Genomic DNA, 19317 nt, shown 5'->3' with positions numbered 1-19317 from the left:
CTGTTTTGGGGGAACAAACGTTTGAGGTGCCCAATTGCCACATCTCCTCGCGCCAAGCTCAGAGATGTGACCAGACACTAAACCTTGTAAAATTGTCGCTTAAACCCCCTCCCCCTCCAACCCCTTCCACCCACCCACCCTCCCCCCAATAGGCCTTGGGAGACGAGCATCCCTGAGAACCACTTGTAACCCTGTTTTTTGCAATGCCATCAGCAAAGTTTTGAGGACCTTCCTACAAAATGTTCCCTTTGATTCAAAAAAAACTTCTTCAAACAACGGACCCTTTAACTGACCGTTGCAAGTTCTCGGAGGGGAACACGGAGTCCAAAAAACACCACTGAGAGAAGAACGTTCTTCTATTTGCCCTCAGTTTGGGATAGAAAGCTGATCGAAGGCCCCAAGCCTGTGTTGTGGGCCTCTGCATAGTTGGCATTGATGATGGTGATGATGATCATGATGATGATGGGCCTGGAATGTACTGCTCCCCCATCAAACATTGTTGTGCTTCTCGCGAGCCAACTGAAGAAACATACCTTTGCCATCCCAGCCTTGCTCCCTCCCTCCCTTCCTCCTTCCCCTTCACAAACTCAACACACTCACACGCACACACATAAACACTCACACACGCACTCACAACAAACAGAGTATTCCTTGTAAAAATTGCATGTGATGGACAAATATCTCGGCTCCTATCCGCTCACAGAGGAATTCAGACCTGGGGAGGCAGAAACAAGACTTCTCGTTGTGATAGATCGAGAGAGAGAGAGAGAGAGAGAGGGGGAGCGCTGGAAGACAAGCTCACCCTGTTGCAGGGTTGAGGGGTGTCGAGGGAGGGGAGGGGAGGAAGTGGAGCTTATTCTTCAAGATATTTTGTGAAGGGCTTTTTTGGAGATGGTGCTCGGCAATGACAAAGAGGCTTCAAGACCTAACTCAACCCAACTCAGCCCCAACTCAACCAACTCAACCCTAACTCAACTCAAACCCAACTCAACCCAACTCAACCCCAACTCAACTCAACCTTAACTCAACTCAACCTTAACCCAACTCAACCTCAACCCAACTCAACCTCAACCAACTCAACCCAACTTAACTCAACCCACCTCAACGCAACTCAATCCCAACTCAACCCAATTTAACCCAACTCAACCTCAACTCAACCCAACTCAACCTCAAACCAACTCAACCCAAACCAAGTCAACCGACCTCTACTGAACTCCGCCCTCTCTATTCGACTTACGTTTCAAAACCTTCCCCCTCTCCACCTTAGGGTGTGGGGGGGATGGGGGGGGAAACGGACGGGACCTTCTAGAACGTTCCACCGAATTATTCTATGAAGCTCAGACTTGATTCATTCTCTGGAGCTCTCGGGCAGGGATATAGGTCCATAAAAGCAGGAGGGGGAAAGGGAGTGGGGTAGAGGGAGTGGGGTGAGGGAATTAGCACCTCTTGTTCCTTATAACATGACTGATTCTCCAGCACAGCGGACACAAGTTAGTTTGTGTTGGCCGCCTGCAGATTGTTTCTTGAAAACTGGGGCTGAATTGGACGAACGACAACAACAACTTGCATTTGTATAGCACCCCCTCACGCAGGGTAGCATCCCAGAGTGCTTAACACCTCCCCCACCGAGCCCCCATCGCCCTCAACATCTGTGCCAACCCTGTGCCAAACGCCTGGTCTCTTGTTTTGTTAACACCATATCGGATGTTTGGCTCTGGTCTGACTCATATCCTCCGCCTCTCCGGCCCCACCATTGGCCTTCAGCCTCTCGGTCCCCACTACACTTTACAGTAATCCCTCAGAAGCGCTTTAATGAGGCAAAACCAAATGCAATGATTATTATTATTATTATCTTAAATTTTAAGACCGGACACATGAGTGAGACAGAAGATCGAGGGCTGAAGGTGAGCTGTATTTCTGGGTCTGTGCTGTGTGTTGTTGATTCGAGCTTTTCCCGCTTAAGTCCTGTTGTGGAATCCTGTAGCTCAGTGGATACAGCGCTCGCCTCTCAAGCGAGAGGAACTGGGTTTGATTCCCGGGCGGGTCAGGACGAAACATTGGGCAAGTTTCCTTACTCCACACGCACAGACACACACACACACACACGCCTGTTTCCCAGCAGTCAGTAGGAACCCACTTGATTGGTGGTTGGCTTTTCCGAGGGCAATAATCCCTCCAAAAAATAATAATAATAATAAATCAGTCACTCAACCCCCGGCTGTTTGTGGGGACGTCGCTGGGTGCGATCGGCTGCGGCGTTTCTCCCACAAAACGCACAGTCACTCCGCTTTACAGCCTATCCCGTGAAGCGCTTTGAGACGTCTCGAAGACGCGATCCGGCGCCGGGTCAAACGCGAGGATTATTGTAGGGTAATTTCCCGGTTAAGAGGGGCCTGAAGTGCGAGCCATGAAACTGAGTTGAAACGAGTCATTGCTGGGGAAAAAAAGTCTCATCGATGAACTGATGGCATTTTAAACCCAGTGACTGTCCCAGTGCTGAAGCATTCGACCTAATTGCTTGCAAAGTGTATCCGTGGTGTGTGTTCAAACCTGGTTTGACGCTGTTTAAATGCAATGGGGTCTCTTTTGCTGAAGGTTCGTGTTGAATTAATCACGATAAATTAGATTTAAAAGAATATTTTACCTCTTTAAAATTGACCACACCAGTTTCGGGGGAAAAAGATCAGTTTTTAGCTCAGCTCAGCCGGTAGCACTCTCGCCTCCCAAGTGTCAGGGAGGCAGGGAGGTTGTGGGGGGGATTGGAGGGTGGGGGAGAGGGGTAGGTTGTGGGGGAGAGAGGGGTGGGGGCTGCCTTCAATTAACACCGCACCCTAAAATAATAATAATAATGATGATGTGGTCACTCCAGTCCACGATGGTTTGTGGGGACGTCGTTGGGCGCAATTGGTTGCCGCCTTTCGCCCACAAAATACACAGTCACTGCACTTACCAGTGTCTCGGCGACGATTAACAATGGCGGAGCCGGGGGAAAGAAGGTGGTGGGGGAGAGAGGGTGGTGGGGGAGAGGTGGGGGGGGGAGAGGTGATCGAAGGCACAGGGTGGGGGTTGGGAGGGCGGAATATGAATATCGTGCGGAAAGGGTTGGGTTTGGAATTCAACCCACAGGCAAAAGAGACCCGGACCCCAGAGGCTTTAACAGTGTTTCCCGATTAAGAGAAATGTTTACTGATTGCTGTGTAAAAAACGATGTAATGTTGTCGGATCAATTTTCAACCTTTTTTTCCGTGCGAAAGACTTGTCTATTCCCGTGAATTTGTTCCTTTGTTCTTTTCTTTCGCCGCAAAGCTCCACTGCCTAAAACCGCAGAGTGTTGGGTGGGTCTCGAGCTGAGGTAAGGTCGAGGGCTGAGGTGGGAGGTGGGGGGGGGGGGGGGGGTGGGAGGGTTTCTTTTCTTGCAATTAAGAGGCGTTTCTTTTTTTTTGGCGCCTCTTAACACCCGTGGAAACCCAACCTGTTGAGTCTCCCGTAGCTCAGGGGTTAGACCCCTCACCTCGTGAGCCCAGAGGACCGAGTTCCATTCCCAGGTGGGTCAGGTCAGGGCGAAAGGTTGGGCAAATTTCCTTACTCCCCCGCCCCCCCACCTCCTTCCCCCCCCACACACACACGGGTGTCCCCAGCAGTCAGTAGGAACCCGCTTATCAGTTGATCGGGGGATCACTTTCCGGGGGCAATAATCCCTTCCACATAAATAATAATAATAATAATTTGGTCACTTCGACCCACGGCTGTTCGTGGGGACGTCGCTGGGCGCGATCGGCTGCCACGTTTCGCCCACAAAACACACAGTCACTACACTTTACAGTGTGTCCCATGAAGCGCTTTGAGACGTCAGATGTAATTGCCACCCAACACTCTGCTGGTTGAAGTCAGAAGAGCTGGAGAGCGAATGTATTGGTGCTGTGTTGATTGCTGCCGTGTTTTGATGTACTCGTGTCATAATATAAGGTGATGTGACTCTTTACCATTAGGTGTGATGGCCACTTTGAGAATAAATATTGGATTTTAATATCACTTTGCGGAGGATGCACGACTTTGCCTCCCGTTTCCAGGGTGAGCGAGAGGAGCCGAGTGCCATTCCCGGGTCATGACGAAAGGTTGGGCAAGTTTCATTACTACCCCCTGCGCCCCCCTCCACACACACACGCACACACACACACACACACGCCTGTCTGTGGCTTGCGAGGCGAGGGGTCTAATCCCTGAGCTACAGGGGCTGTGGCTTGCGAGGCGAGGGGTTTAACCCCTGAGCTACAGGGGCTGTGGCTTGCGAGGCGAGGGGTCTAACCCCTGAGCTACAGGGAGAGACTCCACAAATCAAACAATAAAGCAAGAGACAGAGTGAGAGAGACTGTTGGGGGTTAATTTGGTTTAGAGGACTCGGGGAAAGCTGCTTACTATTCCTCCAAGACTTGCTGTGACAGTCTGTGAGCAAATCTTGTTAGCATATTCTCACCATCAGCTCCTACTGTTGATCAGGGATCCAAGTCCTTGGGGAAATAGATGGGAATATTAGCATTCCGGGACATTGCAAATTGATTTCACGATGGATGGAATTCCTCTAAGGAGCCTATATATCTTTGCGGAGAGAAGTGGGGAGCGGGGAATCGGGTGGTGGGGGGGAAATGGGGGTTGGGGAATGTTGGACAAACATTTCACCCCATTACCCCCCACACTCCCTCCCCGCCCCCTCTCTCCCTTCCCCTCCCTTCCTTACTGTGGCCACACGAGCGATGGGTGGTGTGAGGTGATGGGGTTAAGTTGGTTGGTAATGGCGACCTGTGAGAATTTTAATTGATATAAAAGGGGGAGAGATGGGGGAAAAGGGGGGGGGGAAGGGGAAAGAAGCAGAATATTACGTGGGGGAAGCAGGGTGTTAAACGAATGGCTTCTCATCAGTCTTGTGTGTGCGTTGTTAACCCATTCCAGCCCCTTGATTCGAACACAAATCTGCAGTATTATAACGGGGAGATTTGTGTTTGATTCAGAAGCTCAACAAAAGACTTTCAGTTCAAAGGAGGGAGGGAGGGAGGGAAGGGTAGTGTATCCGTGTGTGTGTGTCTGTGTGTGTCTGCGTGTGTTGGGGGTGGAGGTGAGGGAGGGGTGGTGGTTGGGTTAAAAGCCAAAAGAAGAGATTATAGTGATTTATGTGTCCTGTAGCACAGGGGTTAGACCTCTCGCCTCGCAAACAAGAGGGTTCTAACCTTAGGCAAGTTTCCCTCTCCCCCACCCTACTCCACCAACCCAACCCCACTCCACCCCACCACACCCCACCCCACACATACTCTGTCTATCAGCAGTAAATAGGAATCCGGTTGTTAGTCGATTGGTGGAACACTTTCTGGGGTTAATAATCCCTTCAAAAAAAAATAATAATTTGGTCGCCCAATCCACACTATTTGTCGGGACGTCGCTGGGCGCAATCGGCTGCCGTGTTTCACCCCCAAAATACAGTCACTACACTTTACGGTGTATCCTGCGAAGTGCTTTGAACATAAGAACATGAGAATTGCTTTTCGACGACGCGATAAGGCGCTATATCAAATGTATGGATTATTATTATTATTACTACTGTTTGTGAAACAATGCTGTGTAAAAAACAATGTCTATCAAACAACGGCCACTTGGATTGATGGCAATTGCCTGTGAAGCACTTTGAAGCTTCCCTGACATGACAGGTTCTGCATCGAGCAGAAGGATTATTATTGTTATTATAATAATAATAATTTGATAGCTTTGCATACGGAAATGCAGTGAGAGGGCGAGAGAGAGAGTGGGGGCGGGGGGGGTGGGGGTGTGCAGAGAGCGCAGAGCTGACACTGTGTTTATTTATAGCTCCGTGAAAAATTCATTATAATGGCTTTTACGGGGTGTTTCCGCTGACAGAAACTCGACGGAGAGATTTGAGGGGAGTCGTGCGTGTGTGTGTGTGTGTGTGTGTGCGCGCGTCTGGGAGAGGGGGAGAGGGGAGATTGCGGAGATGGGGGTGGGGGGGTGAGGGAGAGCGAGGGAAAAGAGAGATGGTGGCGGGGCAGAAGCAACTAAATTAAATAGCTCACAGCTCACGCTCGTTGCGAGACGATACAAATGGTTTGTTCACAGTGGGAAGCAGTTGTCATGGCAGCCGCTTGCAGGTTCAACACTGAAGCATCAATGATTGATGGAGAGTGACATTATTTCCAAATTCAATATGAAAATGGAGGCAGGGGCATCGCTTTCGGAATTTAATTACATTCTTTCATACACCAACGCTGCACAAAATGGACCGGACTCTGCCCGCAGTTTTTAATGAAAGGCAGTTTTCCAGCCCAGCTTTTTCTCATCACTTCAATTTTCTCTTCCCTCGCTCCCCTCCCCCTACCACCCCCCTCCTCCACCACCCCCCACCCCTCGCCTCTCGCCTCCCTCCTCCTCTCCCCCCACCTCTCTCTCTCCCATCCCACTCTACTCTCCTCCCTCACTCTCCCCTCTCCCCCCCCCCCCCCCCCCCTCGCGCTCTTACCTAAATAACATATTTTTAAATTTGATTTGATTCAAGTCCCTCCACCGCAAACACAAACACACACACGTCTGAGCGCACAGACCAGGCTGATGTTCCAGGGTGGGGGGACGGTGGGGGGGGGGGTAGAGTGGGGTGGGGGATGAGACAGGGGTTTCCCCCTCTCTCTCCCAGTGTCCTTCCCGACAATTCCCCCCTCCCCAGATAAAATCAGTCATTGACTTCATAGCTGTTTGTGGGATGTTGCTGTGGGCAAATTGGCTGCAATGTTCTTTCAGAATGAATCCTGTGAAGCGTTTTGAGATGCCCCTCCTGACGTGAAAGGCGCGATATCAAATGGCACGATTTATTATCCTCCAACCAGTCTTTCAGGTTTGTTTCTGCCTCCATTTCGTACAACCTTCTCGGAGAAAACCTCGAAGCAACTTCCATTCAGGCACCAGCCTACCACTAATAATATGTCACTAACAATCCTGGCATTTGATACGGCGCCTTATCACGTCTTCAAGACGTCTCAAAGCGCTTCACAGGATATACCGTAAAGTGCAGTGACTGTGTTTTGTGGGCGAAATGCGGCAGCCGATCACACCCGGCGACGTCCCCACAAATAGTCGTGGGTTGAAGTGACCGAATTATTATTATTTTTGAAGGGATTATCATTTCCAGAAAGTGATTCCCCCAATCGACTAACATCCGGGTTCCTACTGACTGCTGATGAACTGAGCCGTGTGCGTGTGCGTGTGTGTGTGGAGTGAGGTACATATATGATACGGCACCGCAGCTTGAGTTACTGGGAGAACGGAAAGGCAGGAGAGACACAAAGTGAGAGAGAGAGAGAGAGAGACTCTGCAGCTCAGTGAAGACGAGATGACTTCCTTACATTTAAAGGGCTATAGATTAGTCACTACAACCCACGGCTGTTTGTGGGGCCATCGCTCGGCGCAATCGGCTGCCGAGTGTGTCCCACAAAACACACACAGTCACTGCACTTTACTGCGTGTCCCGTGAAGCGCTTTGAGACGTCTCAACGACGTAATAAGGCGCCGGGTCAAACCCCGGGATTATTATTATTATTATTATTATATCACTGGGTGTACAGAACTGTGTTGGATAATGATGGGGCGCCACCTGGTGGTCACTATCTGCGCAGCCATCTACCGATCAGCATCGCGGGGAGAGAGAGAGAGAGAGAGAGGTCACAGCCTTTCAAACAGATGTAAATGTTCTTTGGCTTTGGATAAATACTGATTTCCAGGCCCGGTCTGGCTTTAATTACAAACCTTTTGTACAGATTGTGAACCGTTAGTGTTTTGTCTCGAGTTACCGACTCGTTTCATTGTTTTTAATGGCCTTCTCTGCGTTTACTCTCTTTTTATATGTTTAATGAAAGTTTCTGTGCTGCGCACGAGACTCGCAGTCCATTCACTTTACGGCGGATTTCGTGACGCGCTTTGAGGCGTCTCGACGACCTGATGAGGCGCCATATCAACGACAACAATCCTCACATTTGACCCGGCGCCTTATCACGTCTTCGAGACGTCTCAAAGCGCTTCACAGGATACACTGTAAAGTGTCGTGACTGTGCATTTTGTGGGTGAAACGTGGCAGTCGACTGTGTGCAGCAGCGTCCCCACAAACAGCCGTGGATCGAAGTGACCAAAAAATAGTAAATCACAATAATGATTTGAAGGATTACCCCCAGAAACGTGATCCCCCAAATCGACTAACAACTGAGTTCCTTAGTGCTGGTAAACAGAGGCGCGTGTGTGTGCGGAGTCAGGAAACGTGCCTTTGCATTTGATACAGCACCTCATCACGTCTTCGAGACGTCTCAAAGCGCTTCACAAAAATATACTGTAAAGTGAGTTGACTGTGTGTATATTTTTCTGCGCGTGTGGGTGAGAATATCACACGTGGCTCAGCACGAAGAGGTGGTTCACCTGATCTGTGAACGCAGTCCTGTGGAGGGAATCAGTTCACAAACAGACCCACCAAGTTTATGAAAGTTTTTAATTGTCTTTCGAATACATGCCGGATCAAAAGAACAACAAAAAAGGTGAAAGATGTTTCCTTTTTCTTTTAAAAGTTGACGAAGAGCCCAATTATGTTAATCACAAATTAAATACAAATCTTGTTTCGAAAAAAGCCGGATGTGTCTTTATAAAACATTGTCTGAAAAAAAAAGTAGATAAATTACATACTACGACAGAATCTGTCCCCAAAATTTAAATCACGTCAACAATCCTACACGGAGAGGAAAAAATGTACATTGTGTCGTCTCTGCTCCACATAAAACATTACAATTTAAGAACATTCTTCGCTTTCCTTTGTACAAAAAATTACAGAGAAAAATTTTGAGATTGCGTAAACTTTTTCTTTAAGACATTGATGGTGCGTTTACAACACTCAAAGCGACCGCCCTCCTCCCAGCGACTGAGCCGGCGACTGAGCCAGCGACTGAGCCAGCGAGGGCAGGAACAGAACGGTCCTGTGAAGAGTTAAAAAGTCTTTCTGTTTGATCCATGGCATTGCGAAAGCGGGTATCGTGTGGATGGATTGATCAAGCGATCAAGCCCACATGCTGTCAGGACACGAGACACCCACCCAGACTCTCCCTCCCTCCCTCCCTCCCTCCCTCCCTGTCCAGTTCAGGAACAGTCACAACAAATGACAATAATCTCGAATCTCGCTTTTTTGGTTTAAATTACCTGTTTTCAGGGGAAAAAAAAGGCATTAACTTTCCAGTTGTCGCTTATCGACACAACTCTCTCTCTGGCTTTGGGGGGAAAAGGCCGATTTGGAGGGGGCCGGGGGAGAGGGGAGAGGGAGGACGTGTAATAATTCTGAAACCCACAGTAGATGACAAATACACTTCCCCTTTCACACGATGCCTCGGCGTTGAGCTGCACTCGAGTTCCTAAACCACTGGATTGATGGCTCTCCTGCTCTGGCCGCTGCCTGGGGAGGACCAACTCAATGACAGGGCATCCCTCAAGCCCTGAGACCACAGGCGTTCGGAGTCACAGCACAGCACACACTCCTGCGCGCTCGCTGGGTTTTCTAACCGTTGCTCGTTTAAAACATTGGTGGGAAATCTGGTCGATAAGAACAGGATCCTAACTCCCGCCACTCAGCAGATAGCTCGCTCACAAAACACACAGTCACTACACTTTACAGCGTGTCCAGTGGAGCGCTTTGAGACGTCTCGAAGACGTGATAATGAGTTGTGTCAAATGGAAAGGTTATTATTGTTAGATTATTAGCGCTCTGGGACACTACGCTGCGTGGGAGGCGATATATAAACACAATTGGATGGATGTTTTGTCAGGTCAGAGGATCAAGTTATGGGGCAATTGGAGTTGAGGCACAAATCAGCAATGGATGGCGGAACAGGCTCGAGCGGCTGAATTATAATAATAATAATCTATGCATTTGATACAGAGCCTCGTCATACAATTGAGACCTCTCAAAGCGTTTCACAGGACACACCGTAAAGTGTTGTGACTGTGTAGTTTGTGGGCACAAAATGGAAATAATCAGTAATAATTCTGGCATTTGACACAGAGCCTTATCACGTCTTCGAAAGGTCTCAAAGCGCTTCACGGGATACACTGCCAAGTGTAGCGACTGTGTATTTGCGGACGAAATGCGGCAGCCAATTGCACACAGCAGCGTCCCCCACAAATAGCCGTGGCTTGAAGTGACCAAATTATTATTTATTTATTATCGTTAATAAAGCACGGTCTGGGCGCTGTCCCTGTTTCTATCGTTCACTCCTGATTGCCCTCTCCCTCCCCTCTGCGCCAAAACCCCGGTACAATCTGGAAACAGCTCCACGAGCACAAAGACTCGGGAGTGATCTGCGATGGACACAGGACGCTGGAATGTCGGCTTTGTTTGTGACTGTTCCGCAACTTGTTGCTGAGGGAGAACGATTACACAGCACATTCTGCGGGTCAACGAGTCGAAAAGGCTGCAGCCACAGGGGCTGAACGCTGCCTTATTACCCTGGGATCAACGAGCAACAAATTCAATGCGTTTCTATCCATTTCCGCCCCCCACCCCACCACACACACACACACACACACACACCGGCTTCACGCCGGGGGTAATGAGCATTCCTGGTTGGGAAAATTCCGGAACTCTGGCAGTTGAGGATTCAGTCCGGCCGCAGATTAGATTTAAACGATTTCAAAAACCTTGAACGATTTATACAAATATAAGTGTATACAAAGGGCTTTCATTTTTACAGTCGTCGGGTCCAAACTTCCTGAGCCGTCATCTTACAATGGACATTTCGCTAGAAAATAATTTAGTTTGTGTGAGAAAGTGCTTTTCAAAACTTCCTATTGAACGCTAAGAGACGGGTGATCACACTCTCTCTCATCTTCTGGTATCACACAAGGTGATTTCTCCGTGTACAGTGACATACAGATCATTAAACCCCCCCCCCCAACCTGAACCCCAGCTCGGGTCCAAATCCCTGACTGTCCAGTGCTTTGGGACGTCCTCCCGATGTGTGAACGCGTCTGTATTGGATTGTGATTACAGAACCCACAATAGTGCCGACTTGTATAAAAGTAGCTTTCTGCATTGGAGCTGCGTGTGTCAGTGTTTCTCTCACACTGTTTATTCAGCTCCACGACTGGCCCACAGGCAACCTCTGTCTTTTCAATCTCTCTCTCTCTCGCTCACACACTCCTCCTTACACAACCCTCTCTATCAAGGGAGGAATCTTCTGGCTGTCTGGCTGTCTGTCTGTCTGTCTGCCACTATTGAGGATGGAGTATTGATTTTCTGCTCAATCGCAAGCTGAGGAGACAGAGCCCTCAGTGAGATGCGATGTGTGGGCACGAAACCCTTGGCATTCGGGAAGAGCCCCAACCAGCCGGGTTGTGGGGTGAAACCCTCCTGTCCTGGAGCTCGATCCTGACGGCTCAGGGAGTGGGTTTGTCCAGGGAGCAGCTGGAGCCACAAAGACCAGGAAGGCACCCTAGGGTTGACGTTCTTAAAGGAGGTGACGCGAGGCAAGAGGGCATGACATTGTCCTCAGTGTTGCTGCGCTAGAGAGGGGGGTGGGGTGGGGCTGGGGAAGTGGGGGGGAAACAGCGGTGGCTCCCAATCGGAGGGAGGGATGTGTGTGTGTGTGAACACGGCCGAGATAGGACTAAGGCTCAGCCGTGAAAAACCTCCGCAATCCTAACGGACAGCTCGCTTTAAGGAGAGCGATCACTGGGGTTATGCTTGTTGGGTCGGAGGATTAAGGAATATGGGGCAAAGGCAGGTAACTGGACTTGAGGTACAGACAAGCCATGATCTTATAGAATAGAATGGCGGAACATGCTCCTCCTATTTCCATGCGAGATAAAGGACGATGCCCGGTGCTGACATAGGACACTGCAGAAGAGCCTTCTGCAGGAGGCGGCTAACACCTTTAGGACTGGAGAGAAAAACAGGTGAAGGGAACCCATCCAATATTTATTTGGCTCTGGGCACAAGTACTGTTTGGGTTTCTCCAGTAACCTTACCGACTGGTTGCACAATGCAAGGAGCAGTGAGGACTCCAGAGGTGTATTGTTGACACTGATGCCTTCGCCACCGAGAGTTCTAACAAAATCCCAATTAAAATGTTCCGTCACATCGAACTGGAGGGAGCCACAGAGATGATATCGAGTGGGTGGGAGGGGAGGGGAGGGAGACAAAGTGAAGAAACATTGCTGATCTAATCTCCGCCTTAAAAATATACTTGGTCTAAGCGAGAGACTGTTGAAGTCAATGCACCCACTGCCTCACCTCCTGGAGCCAGACTCAGTTAATGCTTGAGAGATTAATACTGCTTTCCTTTTCCTTTCTCAGCCCCACACACCGTCTCCACCCAGCATGATGGACAGTCAATACCTTTGGAGACCTTTTCTCTAATTGGTGTGGTTAGTGTAGAGTGAGCGAGCGAGCGAGCGAGGCGGGGTGGGGGGGGCAGACACTCACAAGCAGGTTTAGAGACAGATAAAGGGAAAAAAATCTCTCAATTTTAAGTCCAATTCTGCTCCCGTCACCCACCAGTCACTGGGCACATCAAATGCTTGCTCTCCGAAAGACAGAGAACCAGCCTTCACTGCTCTGGAGGGGAGATCTCCACAGCGCAAAACTCAAACGATAGCCTGGATTTCGTCCCAGGACACATTCCCACCATTCCCGCCAAACTGGGGACTAAACACAGAGAGTGAGAGCTCACAGGGAGAGCAGCCACAGGCACCTGTGGCACCAAATCATCACCGTCTGATTTCCTGCAAATGTCTAGGGTTCTATGGTACATGCAAAGGCTGGCTGGCTCTGAGCTGCATGCAAACAGGAGCCTTTACCTCACTTGAGCTGCTGTACGATTGAAAGGGGGTGGGGGGGGGGGGTCTCTGAGCGCTGGGTTTGGGGAGGAGAGGAGGGGGGGGGGTGGGAGTCACACACACACACACACACAGTGACGACTACAGCCATCAGTTGCAGTCGGTAGTCCAATCAATATTGGTCAATATTGGTAGGATGTCTTCTCACTCTTCCCCCCCACCCCATCCTCCCCCCATCCAGTGGGAAGGGGAGTGAGTTTGGCTACCCGCCCCCCCCCACCCCCACACACTCACACTCTCTCTCTCACCCACACACTACCCCTAAAAGTCACTCTTCGAAGGAGCAGGATGATGAGCGTGTGTGGGTGATTGCTCCCTCTCTCTCCCCCTCTCTCGTCCCTTTGTGAAACTTCCTGTTCGGGACGTTATCGCTGCTCCAGAGCCGTAAAAGAAATGAAGAATCTCTGGGATGGAGGGAGGGAGGGAGGGAGCGATCGAGTAAGTGAGGGTGTCCATCATTTCCTCTCCATGCTGCTTGAGAACATCTCAGCGAATTTCCTTAGCTGTTCGGTGGCTGTTAGGGATTCCACATGTAGCCGCTGATTGTTCACCCGCAGGTTGGCCACCTCCGCCTGCAGGGCCACCTTGTCTTCTTTCTCCTGTGGAGAGAAGATTCCTTATTCATTATTAATATTAATTATCATTAATGATATTATATATTTATTATTGTTTCATGGCTGTTTGTGGGGACGCTGCTGGGCACGATCAGCCGGCGCGTTTCATCCACAAAACGTAGTCACTACACTTTACAGCATGTCCCGTGAAGGGCTTTGAAACGTCCGAAGATGTGATCAGGCGCCGGGTCAATTGGGAGGGTGAGTGTGTGTGTGTGTGTGGGGGGGGGGGGGAGGGCGATTGTTGGGGAGGGCCGGTGTTTGTGTGTGTGAGTGTGGGGGGAGGGTGTGTGTGTGGGGGGAAAGAGTGTGTGTGGGGAGGGGGTGGGGGGGGAGGGGGTATGTGTGTGTGTGGTGTGGGGGGTGTGGGGAGTGTGGGTGGGGAGTTGTAGTTGTGGGATAGAGAAGAGAAAGCACAGTAGTAAAATGTAGCAGTGAGGTGACAGCGACAGCCACGACAACAACTAGTGTTTGTACAGCGTCCCTCACGCAGGGCAGTGTCCCGCAGTGCCCAGCGCTCACCTTCAGCAGATCATCCTGAAGCTGTCTCAGTTGGATTTCCAGCTGATACACTTTCCCAGTCAGCGCCAGGCCCGGCTCATCCCTGCAATAAAAAAAAGCCGGGGTTTTAACGGTCAGAAACCTCCCAAACACTGTGACAGTCTCCAGGTTGGTCCACAGTATTCCGAAGGCGGGGAGGGAGGGGGAGGGGGGTGACCGAAGGCGCGGTTGGTCGAAGAGGAGGGTCTTGAGGCAGGCCTTGAAGGAGGTGAGGCGAGGGAGGGAGGGAGGGAGGGAGCGAGGCGGTGGGACTGTGGGATGGAGTTCCAGAGGGTGGGCGGGGGGGGGGGGCAGAGAGGCTGAAGGCCTGCGAGGAGCGAGTACTTACCCACCGCTGTGCACCGATCGGGGGGAACCCTTACGCTCCACGCTCATGTGCGGGTGCACTGGGCAGCACTGATGCAGCTCTGAGCCACTGGCTGCTTCGTTGAGCGAGAAGAGGGAAATCGCTCTCTGGACTGCGAGAGAGAGAGAATAAAAAGGACGATCAGTGAATTCTGAGGCTCTCGACATCGACTCCATTTTACCCCGTGTCAAATCTGGAACTCTCTCCCTGTGTATGGATGCTGGATATGTGTGTGCACGCGCGAGAGAGAGAGAGAGTGTGAGAGGGGAACATATAGTGAGTGAGAGAGAATGCGTGTGTGTGTCAGAGAGAGATGAACATCCAGTGTGTACAAGTGTTTGAGAAACATTGAACGTGTGTGAGAGAGAAACATATAGTGAGAGTGCGAGCGAGAGTGTGTTTGTGTGAGTGAGAGAGAGAGGAGGGGAACATAGTGAATGTGAGAGGGACACACGAGTAGCAGCAGGGAGGGGGCAGGTGACCGTAGACACGGTGGAAGAGGAAGGTCTTCAGGCACGACCTGACGATGGGGAAGGACAGATGTGGCGAATGGTGGGGGGGAGAGATTTAACGCGAGTCAGTGTGAAATCCTACCTTCGTAAGCTTTGGCAACGCTGACCAAATTAGCCCATTCCAGCTCGGATTCAGGGTCGGGGAGAAGCATCAATCCCAGCTCGGGGGGTCGCACACTCAGCCGCTCTCTCACGTCAGTCAGGGACAAATCCGAGGCAGACAGATTAGCTGAGAGCAAAGAGAACACAGGTGGTTTTGAGAGCCTTGTTTATAAACAAGAATCCCCAACCGAGTCCGAAATCAGGAGCCGTTAAATCGCTGCTCTATTCCCGGGGTTTAAAGCTAACGATCATAATAGCAATGCTCTGTTTAGTCAGCTCACTGCTCAAGCTCCCGCTCTGAGAAAGCTACAGCGGGACCTCTGTGGGTTTCCATTACTCAGTTACTATTATTCGTGGAATCCCTGTAAGCTCAGGGGTTAGACCCTTTGCCTCGCAAGCCAGAGGACCCGGGTTTGATTCCCGCCCGGTAGGGCGAGACGTTGGGCAAGTTTCCTTAATCTACACACAGACGCACACACACACAGACACACTCACAGACGCACACACACACAGAGACCCACACTCACAGACGCACACACTCACAGACGCACACACTCACAGACGCACACACTCACAGACGCACACACTCACAGACGCACATACGCACAGACACACACTCTGTTTTCCAGGAGTCAGTAGGAACCCGGTTGTTAGTCGATTGACGGATAATAATCCCCTTCAAAAAAAAAAATAATTTGAACCCTTCAGTCCAGTGACCTGGGAGGTCTTCCCTTCGTGACGGGGACTTGCTACTCAAGTGTAATCTGTGGTTGTTGTTGACTGGATGAGGTGATTAGGCGCTATGTCAAATGCAAGGTTATTATTATTATTAATAATTGTGCCTACGTTTGTTCTCCAAGGGCAGGGCTGCGGGGGGCTGGGCTGCTCGTCGGCTGGGCAGGGTTTGGGAAGGGTAGGTGCTGGTGAAGATGACATCATTGGGCAGGGCCTGGTTGAGAGCTGCCATCTGGGGGTTGCAGAAGCTGGGCTCCCTCCGCCCGCTGCAGATACTTTCGTCCGAGAGAGTCCTCTGTAGGGCCTTCCTGGGAGAGAACTGCGGAGAGAGAGAGAGAGGGGGGAAGGAGGCAACAGGATGTTTACAATGTAGGCAATTGAGGCACAAACCCTTGTCGCAGCACAACACGGCACACAGTATATTTTGAGACTCCTCGAAGCTGTATCAAATGCAATGTGAATTGAGCGGCCAAATTATTATTTTTTGGGGGGGGGGGGGGGAGAGGAGGGAGGGATTATTACCCCGGAAAAGCCATCCACCAAACGGCTAATTGATTACTGATAAGATATATATCGTTATATTAGATAATATAATAACCATCTTAACAATAATTTGGTGGCTCAACCCACGACCGTTTGTGGGGACGTAGCTGGGCGCGACTTGGCTGCCGTGTTTGGCCCACAAAATACACAGTCACTACACTTGACAGCGTATCCTGTGAAGCGCTTTCAGACGTCTCGTTAGGCGCTGTGTCAAACGCAAGGATTATTATTTATTATTTATTATTATTATTATACTCACATGCATGTCCGGCTCAGGCTCAGCCAAAGGGCAATCCAACACGATCAGCTTCTTCAGATCCTCTTCCAGAGTTGACTTGTGAGCTCTGCGAGGAGATCTCAGGTCTCGCAGCGAGGCTCGCAGTCGCGGTTGTCCGAAGACATTGGTAGCAGCGATGCTGTTGGAATTTCTGAGGAGCCCACACAGAATGAAGAGCACTGGTCAGAGTCCTGGAGCTCAGGGGTTAGAGCCCTCGCCTCGCAAGCGACAGGTCCCGGGTTCCATTCCCGGACGGGTCAGGTCAGGGCGAAGGCAAGTTTCCTTACTCTCCCCCCTCCCACACCCCGCCACACAGACACACACACCTCTGTTCACCAGCAGTCAGTAGGAACCCGCCTGTTGATCAATTTGCGGATCACTTTTCCGGGTGTAATAATCCCTTCAAAATAAATAATTTGCTCACTCAATCCACAGCTGTTTGTGGAGACGCTGTTGTGAACAATTGGCTGCCGCGTTTCGCCCACAAAATATACAGTCACCACACGTTACAGTGCATCCTGTGAAGCGCTTTGAGACGTCTCGAAGACATAATAAGGCGCCGGGTCAAATGCCAGAATTATTATTGTTAATAAAATGTTACCGTTACCATATGGGCAATTGAGGCCCATCTCCACACAGTTCCAGACACAGCTGAACTATTGTAGAAAGCTCGACTTGCCCCACACTCTCTGCCCTTTTATGGTTGACAAAAGGCAGTGGTGGTTTTGTACAAAATAAAACATTAATACGTTTCCCACGGAATAGACGTTGGGGCCGGTGCTTCACATACAGACTCTGCCTCAAACCTCACCCCCCACCCTACTCCCCTTTCTCTCCCTCTCACTCTCTCCCAAATGCACTGTAAATCTGGTTTGGGCTCGAAATGCCAGACCAATTCTCCGGCTAACTGGTTTCAGACGGAAGGGAAACCACTAGCAGATTTGGAATGCTGCTGCTGATGTTGCCAGAGACTTGCTACCCACATGTCGTTGATCAAGCTGTGTACCTGTGTAAGCTCCAGGACGGTGAGACACACACACACACTTTTTATCAGACATCACCATCATTTGTGGAGTATGTAATGTAATGGTTAAGAGCGCTTGTCTCGCAAGACCTGGTTTCGATTCCCGGCTGGGTCAGGGCGAAACCTTAGGCAAGTTTCCTTACTCCACACACACACACACACACACACACTCGCGCCTCTGTTTATCTAGCAGTAAGTAGGAACCCGGTTGTTAGCCAATTGGTAGATAGGTTTCTTGGGTAATAATCCCTTCCGCAATAAATTAAAAAACACTCAATCCGCGACTTGTTTGTAGGACACCGCTGTGCGCAAATTGACTGCCGCATTTCACCCGCAAACTGTACAGTTGTTTGAGGCGTCTCGAAGACGTGATAAAGCGCTATATCAAATGCAAGGATTATTATTATTAGTAGTAGTAGTATTATGGTCTATCCATCTGCCTTTTAAACTTCCCGATCGATTCCCCACCTGCTGCCACGTGGGGTGGTGCGTTCCGCATTCCCCCCCTACCCTTGTGGGAGGAAAAGCGAGTGAGAGTACGGTAACTGAAACGCTGAGATTTCGGCAAGCGAGGCTGTTTGCGATTATCTCTCGGGTTGAGAGCTCGCTCTGCACCACTTCCCACCTAGTAACTCAGGCATTCCTCTGAGACCTGGCGAGCTGCTTCTCCAGCAGGGATTTACGAGCAGTTGGTTAACGGGGTTTCGGGAAGCCAAACCTGTAACCACTTTAACCAGAGCATTCGCTCACTGCAGGCAGCTCCTTGTAATCTCACCGCATGTTTGTTTCAGGTCCCACCCTCCCTCCATGTGAACAGGGAACCAGCTGCGCCTCCCCAACATGTTCAGCCGAGTTCCAATAGATGACTTCCCAACCAGCCCACAGAAAGATCAAGGTTAATATGTTAAATGTGGAGTCCCTCAGGGGTTAGACCCCTCGCCTCGCGAGCCAGAGGACCCGGGTTTGATTCCCAGGCGGGTCAGGTCAGGGCGAAATGTTGGGCAAGTTTCCTTACTCCCCACCACCCCCCCACCCCCACTCCCACACGCACACACACACACACACACGTGCACGCCTGTTTACCGATCAGTAAATAGAAACCCGGTTGTTAGTTGATTGCCGCATTGCTTCCTGGGGGTAATAATACCTTCAAATAAATAATAATAATTTGGTCGTTCCAATTCACAACTGTCTGTGGGGACGCTGCTGTGCGCAATTGGCTGCTGCGTTTTGGCCCACAAAAGTCCTGTAGCTCAGTGGTTAGAGCACTCGCTTTGCAAGTGAGAGACCTGAGTTCAATTCCAGGCAGAGGGCGAAACCTTGGGCAAGTTTCCTTACCCCACACAGAGCCCAATAATAATGCCTCCAAAACAAAAACAATAATAAATTGGTCATTTTCAATCCACGACTGTTTGTGGGACATTGCTGTGCGCAATTGGCTGCCGCGTTCGCCCACAAATATACAGTCAATTCACTTTACAGTGTGTTCCGTGAAGCGCTTTGGGACGTCCTCCCGACGTGAAAAGCGCTATATCAAATGCAAGGATTATTATTATTATTATAAAATATAAATTAAGTTCACTTTATGAAGCGCTTTGAGATGTCTCGAAGTCGTGATAAGGCACCTGCGGATTCCTACTTACTGCTAGGTAAACAGAGGCTTGTGGAGTAAGGAAACTTGTTCGCAT

At 50.2% G+C, this 19317-nt stretch overlaps 1 protein-coding gene across 3 annotated transcripts in view; it reads right to left on the bottom strand.

The window, feature by feature from the left end:
* Positions 1-13155: 13155 nt before the first annotated feature.
* Positions 13156-19317, bottom strand: part of sipa1l3 (signal-induced proliferation-associated 1 like 3) — a 99287-nt gene continuing 93125 nt past the window's right edge. For all 3 annotated transcript variants that reach the window (XM_042345419.1, XM_042345418.1, XM_042345420.1), the window contains 6 exons: positions 16588-16756; positions 15897-16104; positions 15031-15177; positions 14419-14548; positions 14052-14133; positions 13156-13514 (listed from right to left, as the gene is read on the bottom strand). In XM_042345419.1, coding sequence (XP_042201353.1) covers positions 13371-13514; positions 14052-14133; positions 14419-14548; positions 15031-15177; positions 15897-16104; positions 16588-16756 — 880 coding nt within the window. In that variant the 3' untranslated portion in view covers positions 13156-13370. The remainder of the gene's footprint in view (positions 13515-14051; positions 14134-14418; positions 14549-15030; positions 15178-15896; positions 16105-16587; positions 16757-19317) is intronic.

This window comes from Callorhinchus milii, unplaced genomic scaffold (assembly GCF_018977255.1).
Source record: "Callorhinchus milii isolate IMCB2004 unplaced genomic scaffold, IMCB_Cmil_1.0 Scaffold45, whole genome shotgun sequence".
Classification (NCBI taxonomy): domain Eukaryota; kingdom Metazoa; phylum Chordata; class Chondrichthyes; order Chimaeriformes; family Callorhinchidae; genus Callorhinchus; species Callorhinchus milii.
This window is presented reverse-complemented; position numbering and strand designations above follow the sequence as displayed.